The 6618-nt window shown below is 43.4% G+C and overlaps 1 protein-coding gene across 1 annotated transcript; it reads left to right on the top strand.

Annotated features, from left to right (window-relative positions):
• The first annotated feature begins 1818 nt into the window (after nt 1-1818).
• Nucleotides 1819-2910, top strand: LOC113925859 (proline-rich protein 13-like). Its single transcript, XM_035726418.1, has one exon. The coding sequence runs from the start codon at nt 1985-1987 to the stop codon at nt 2414-2416; it is 432 nt and encodes a 143-aa protein (XP_035582311.1). The 5' UTR covers nt 1819-1984; the 3' UTR covers nt 2417-2910.
• Nucleotides 2911-6618: the final 3708 nt, after the last annotated feature.

The following is a 6618-nucleotide window of genomic DNA, read 5'->3' as shown; positions in this document are numbered from 1 at the left end:
TCACAGCTTATCACAATATGGATATATCAACTATGATATTTGGACAAATATGGTTAGAAAGAAAAACAACATGATTTCTTATTTTATGGGGCAGAAAATACACTCAGTGTTTTTTTTTCCATTTAGTAATATCTGTGGTTTCTTTTCTAGGAAGTATTTCTGTATTAATGCTGTGTGTGTTTGCATGCAGGCTTACACATTACTTCTGATTACACTGGTTACTTATGACTTTTCATATGTAGGTTATTATCATTTTGTGGTTATATATGCACATTATATTGAATATTTCTTTAGTGTCGATGAGAAAATAAATCATTGGTATGAGAAAACATTGGCATTACAAGGTATTCATCTGGAATTATTCAACCTTTCACAAGCAAATGAGAAAGATTATAGGATTAGACCAAATCCAGGATTTCTTTTCCTCTCTGCCCATCTGTATTCATTATGGTTGAAAGATAGACAAATGAAACTATTGGTAGCTCAGTCTTTAAAGCTTTATTACAATTTAAAAGCATTAAAAAAGAGAGAAAATGGAAAAATCTTATCAAAGGCTGGAAATGATCATCATACTGAATAGTTGAATTTTCCAGCTTAATGACAATGAAGAATGAAGATAGGTGTTGTAAAGATATGACTTCATTATTGGTATCACTCAGTACTCCCAATTCCAAAGAATTGAGCACAGAGCTTTTAAAAGCCTCTGTCAGCATATAGAACTGACAGTTGGGCACATTACTGGAGGAAATGGAATGGGTCAGTGATTTTCAATTCTATATAAACTGCAAGCCCACAGCCTTGGCTAAAACACGAGAATCCGAGACTTCTCTGGACTGTTGCTGTGGTTATTGTTATGTTTCTTGGATCCTAGGAATTTTGATCAAGAAAAGGGAAAGACACGAGAGCACAAAGCTGCCACTTGAATGCAGAGGATATTGTCAGTTTTCTCCCAGAATCTATTTTTCTTCCCTTTCCCCAAAGTAACTTCCTTTTAGTCTAGGAATCCACCTTGGCCAACACTGCTCATGGACTCCAGGGGCAGCTGAGCCCATTTCCAATTCCTGGGGGTTCTTGATTAGTGTAAGAGTAATTCTGTCCCTACTGTCATAGTGATTGATTCTGGAATAGACATGTGGCACAATAACAGATGCTTGCTGGGGACCTTGGGTAGAATATTTTCTTTGATTTTAAGAGAGGGCACCAGGTATCTTTTCCTCTGGACGTGTTTATGATGTTAGTCCTAGAATTACTGCAGCCAACTTTGAAGCAGAGACATAGAAAGAGAGAATAAAGAGAATCAAAGAGAAATGGACAAAGACCCTGATCCAGTCATCTCTGATCACTGCTTGGAGAGCTGTGAGATAAAAATGTCCTTAATTGTTCATGAAATTTAAGTGAGCTGTTTCTGGCAGCCAAGATTATTCCTACTGATAGAGAAAGGAGGTCCACTTCAAGCCCTGGTGGTTCCTCATCCAGACGACCACCCACAGGATCTGTTTCAGGGATCCCTTGGCCAATTTGATCTTATAGGAGGGTCACAGAGATGCTCTCCTCTGGTCCAGAGCTATTTTTAAATTTCATGTTTTGTGATCCTGCTCTCCAAATTCTTTGGTTTTTAAGTCTAGAGCTCTCCTCCAAAGGCCACCCCTGCTGGGATGGATCTTCTGGATGCAGCCTGATCCAGTACCCTCATCTTGGGCCCAGAAGTGCCTGCTACAGTCACTCCAGGCTGTGGAGAACATTTCAAAAATGTTCTTCTCTCTGGTAGTCCATCATCTCCACTAAAAAAGTCTAATGAGGAGAACCAAAGATGAGTCAAGTCCAGGCTGTGGTATAAAGGTGACGGGGCATCTGGATTCCTCAATTTCCTCCTTTCCTCGTCCGTAGGTCAGGGGTCCCTTCGCAACTAGGAGCCAGGATCTCTATTTGGCCTATTTAATGTGGAAGGGGGTGTGCCTACATAAGCCGGAGGAAACACCTGAACATGTGGAATCCCAATGCCAGGCAGCCAGGACCAAATCCATATCCCCCTAACATTGGGTACCCTGAAGGTTCCAATCCTTCCTATCCACCACCTGTAAATCCTGCCTATCCTCCAGGCCCCTTTCCAACTCCCCCAGGAGTTCCCCAGGGGAATCCAGCTTTCCCCCCAGGTGGGCCCCCTCATCCTGTGCCACAACCAGGGTATCCAGGATGCCAACCCCTAGGTCCCTACCCACGTCCCTACCCACCACCTGCTCCTGGCATGCCTCTTGTGAATCCCGTGGCACCCGGCATGGTAGGACCGGGAATGGTGATGGACAAGAAGATGCGGAAGAAGATGAAGAAAGCTCATAAAAAGATGCACAAACACCACAAGCATGGCAAGCATTCCTCCTCCTCCTCCTCCTCCTCTTCCAGCAGTGACTCTGACTGAATACAGGGCCTGGACCCTTCCCTCAAGCCTCTCCAGTTCTGCTCTCCCATCAAGCTTCAGATGCCATCTTGTACTGGGGAAAATTAGCCCTTGTGCCCCTTCTCCCTCATCCCCCAATCTGAGCCTTACTCTGCTGTTCAGCCCTAACCAGCTAGGGAGAATGGGAAAAGAATTGCCATGGCTAGCAAAGACCGTCTTCTCACTACTTGGGTAGAACTTTTAGCTGATGAGTTTAGCAGGAGAACTATTTTTTGAGGATGGTGAGACCTTGGAGCTGAATGCCAAAGATGAGTTTAAGATCTGTAAAATGTGATTTTTTAAAACTTTCTTTTGTAATACTTGTAGTTGGGAGGTGTGGAAATTTAATTATGGAAAAAAAGAAACTGTGCCGTTTTTGTAATGGTGGCTGGCACACTTTGGTGATTTAGTGGCAAATAGATTTCCCAGCAGCCTTTATTGATTGTACTAACTGTAAAGCTGCTGGGAGGTGGAGTCCATTTGGCTGATAAGCTCTGCTTGCCATTTTGGTATCTCACTCCTTAGTTCAATAGACTGGCTTAGGTCCTTCTCATTCTCCACCCCTCAGTCCAAATAAAGCTTTTTTTCCTGGAAAAAAAAATAAAAAAAAAAAGTCTAATGAAAAGATTTGTCTGTGGGAGATGCATCCTTATGCCTGGCTTCTCTAATTTCCCATGCAGCTTTAGTTTTTAGACTAATTTTGGTCCAGGCACGCATCAGTTTTGAGAAGGCCAGTTGAATCCTTATCAACTAAAAGTGGAAGCTACTGTGATAGAAGCAATTTGGCAATGGAAAGGCTTGGTCAGGTGTGAAAATAAAGCTGGTACCCTATATGATCTAAAGAATAGCTGGCTTATATTTCGAGGGTGAAATATCTATTGTGGGGGCCGCTACATAATACAAACTTTTACAGTGAGGCATCTGTTATGTTCATGGTGTATAATATTGTGTGCCTGCAATCAGATAGGTAAGTTTTGCACTTCTGTGTAAATAGAACTCTCAGATCAAGACCAGGAGAAAGTGTTTGAGCAGGAGTTGGCGACCCCCCAGTCAGGAATGATGGGGCAGAGATCACTGTCCTAAGAGATTTACCTATTGAGGTAGCTTCTAATTTTAGAAGCCCATGATTCTGTGAAATTGCCTATCTCTCTATATATACATATTTGATGCATATATTGCAGGTCACTACGCATATAGGGCCAGTGTGTCACACACTGAGCTTAGGGTGACTACAAAGAATAACATTTTATTCTTTGGAGGCTCTAAGTGAAAGTGACATGAATCCCCACCACGTTCATATCCGTACTCATGAAATTTTGTTGAGAATTCCTCTGAGAGAGAATGTCTCAGTATTGAGTCAGTTTTGTGGCCTTGAGCTAAGACAGTTGACGAGACATCTTATAATAAGAATAAAAGGGCAAGATGCCCTAAGGGCTTCACATGCATTTATATCAAAATGCTGTGAAGGAAAATCAATGTTTTGCTTCTAGCAGTGAAAATCCAAACCTCGCCAAATTACTAGGGATGAACACTTTATTTTCAAACACCAGAGAGGGGGAACCTCCGCCCCAACCCCACCAAGTTGAATAGATGTTTCACCATGGCTCTGGACATAACGCGGTGTGGTAGGCATAGCTGTGACCCTCGTTTGGAACTACAATGATGTCATTCCTCCTTCCATCCAAATCTTTCTTTGAAATGACCTCAGCGAAGCCTTTCCCGATCACTCCATCTAATATTTCACTCTACTCCATATTTCATTTCCTCTTTCCCTGCATCATGTTTCCTTAACACTGGTCTTGCCCAGAAGCAGGATCATAGAGAAGGATTTGAGCACAAGTGGTTGATATGGGGGTGAGGCAGGCCAGTGGGGTGTAGGAGAGTGAAAATGGGAAGAGTAGGAAGCCAGAAGGGTGCAGCAGTGAGCAGGTCACTGCTGTGGGCAGCTGGGACCCAGTCCTGCTGGGGCCTCTGGGAGACTGCATCAACGCGCCTTGGAGGATGTCTCAGGCATCAGGAAGTCGACGTGTTTATCCACTAATTTTCATCAGTGGGTGGTTGGGAGCTGCTGTGGGGTGGTGGTGGTGGTTGGGACTCTAACTTCCCAGCAGTTCCTGTCTCTGCGCTTGGGCAGCTGTCCTCTGGCTGCCAGAGAAAGCCCTCAGCTTTGCCGAGGTTCCCAATAGGAGCACTGGCCTCAGGGCAGGTGGGAACAGAGTTCAAGGGAATCTGAGAAGGGCACTGATAACATCCGCTGAGAACTTGTTACTCTGTACTGGACTCCATATTTTCCTTGTTTATCTTTTTTTGTCTGTTTCCCACTGTAACGTAAACTTCATGAAGACAGGGACTTTTCTCTGTTTTGCTCACTGAATGACACTGGAAACATGGTTTCTGAGTTGTTCATTGAACATTTAACAACACCAGTTAGTGCCTGCCTGAACCCTGTACTACTCTCACTCTCTCTTGACACTCTGATCTCCGAGGGGCTGTGTAGGTCCCCACGGTCTTTATGTATACTCCTTTGCCTATGCTGAGTCAAGATTAAGAATTACAAGGGGACAATGATACTTTGACAAACACTGTTGTTGTTGTAATGCATATTTTTGGTAACTAAATGAATAACTGTGACAGCATGAACCGCTAGATCAGAGAAAGATCAACAGGGGGTGGAAGAGAAAATGCGAACAACAGATTAGATTGCTTACTCCAACCCCAGCTTCGACAGACAGCCCCCTTGCTAACTGGATCTGGACAGGTGGAACCCCAAATCCAAAGCCTATCTCTGGCTGACAGAAGGGTTCAGGTCTCATAATCAAGAAAGATACTTTTGCTTTGGACTCCATGCTTTAGTCAATACAGACTTAGATCTGCCAAATGGCACAGATGACTCACTGAGTGTGTAATCAGCAACTATTCCAGAGCATTTTTAAACATGTACAACTGTTAAATTACATCATACCTGCCCTGAACTTTTTTCCTGCCACTCTAAGCCTAAGTTTAGAATAGTTATATATATTTTTAAAGATTTTATTTATTTGTGTGACAGAGAGAGAGAGTGAGAGAGCACAAGCAAGGGGGAGCAGAGGCAGAGGGAGAAGCAGGCTCCCCGCTCAGCAGGGAGCCCAGTGTGGGACTCAATCCCGGGACCCTGGGATCATGACCTGAGCTGAAGGCAGGCGCTTAACTGACTGAGCCACCCAGGTGCCCCGAGAATAGTTATCTTAAAATATTTGGCTTGTCTTTGTAGCCCATCATTGGGCTCTCTCTGAATCCCAGTTTTATCTCTTCCAGCTTCCTGGTATTTCTCAATTTAACAAACCAGTGTTTAGCTCTCACCTCTCACTTATCTGCTCTGTCCTTTTACTCTTCTCCATCGAACACACGATTCATGCGATTACTATTCTTTTTTTTAATTTTGTTATGTTAATCACCATACATTACGTCATTAGTTTGTGATGTAGTGTTCCATGATTCATTGTTCGTGTATAACACCCAGTGCTCCATGCAGAACGTGCCGTCTTTAATACCCATCACCAGGCTAACCCATCCCCCCACCCTCCTCCCCTCTAGAATCCTCAGTTTGTTTCTCAGAGTCCATAGTCTCTCATGGTTCGTCTCCCCCTCCAATTTCCCCCCCTTCATTTTTCCCTTCCTACTACCTTTTTTTTTTTTTTAACATATAATGTATTATTTGTTTCAGAGGTACAGGTTTGTGAGTCATCAGTCTTACACAATTCACAGCACTCACCATAGCACATACCCCCCCCATGTCTATCACCCAGCCCCCCCGTCCCTCCCACCCCCCACCACTCCAGTAACACTCAGTTTGTTTCCTGAAATTAAGAATTCCTCATATCAGTGAGATCCTATGATACTTGTCTTTCTCTGATTGACTTATTTCCGAGCGAGCAAATCTGCCATGTCTTAAGGTCACTTTTGGGTCTACCAAAGCCACGTTGGTGTTGCCTAAGACTTTGGCTTTTCCTTCCCCAGAAATACAAGCCAATGGACAAACCATGTGGTTGTGCAAACACTAAAAAATAAAGTAGACAGAGAAAAAGCTTTTGCATTATGTTAAAAAATTAGGTACCACAAAACGTACATTTTTATCTCTGCGCTCCCTTGGTATTTCATAAAGGTTTTCTCTCAAGTAAAACAATGAGCTTGCTGATGTGATGAAT

This window comes from Zalophus californianus, chromosome 2, assembly GCF_009762305.2.
Source record: "Zalophus californianus isolate mZalCal1 chromosome 2, mZalCal1.pri.v2, whole genome shotgun sequence".
NCBI classification, from domain to species: domain Eukaryota; kingdom Metazoa; phylum Chordata; class Mammalia; order Carnivora; family Otariidae; genus Zalophus; species Zalophus californianus.
This window is presented reverse-complemented; position numbering and strand designations above follow the sequence as displayed.

What these genes read in the sequence shown, in the direction of transcription:
- LOC113925859 (XM_035726418.1), top strand. Translation starts at nt 1,985, where the DNA reads ATGTGGAATCCCAATGCCAGGCAGCCAGGACCAAATCCATATCCCCCT.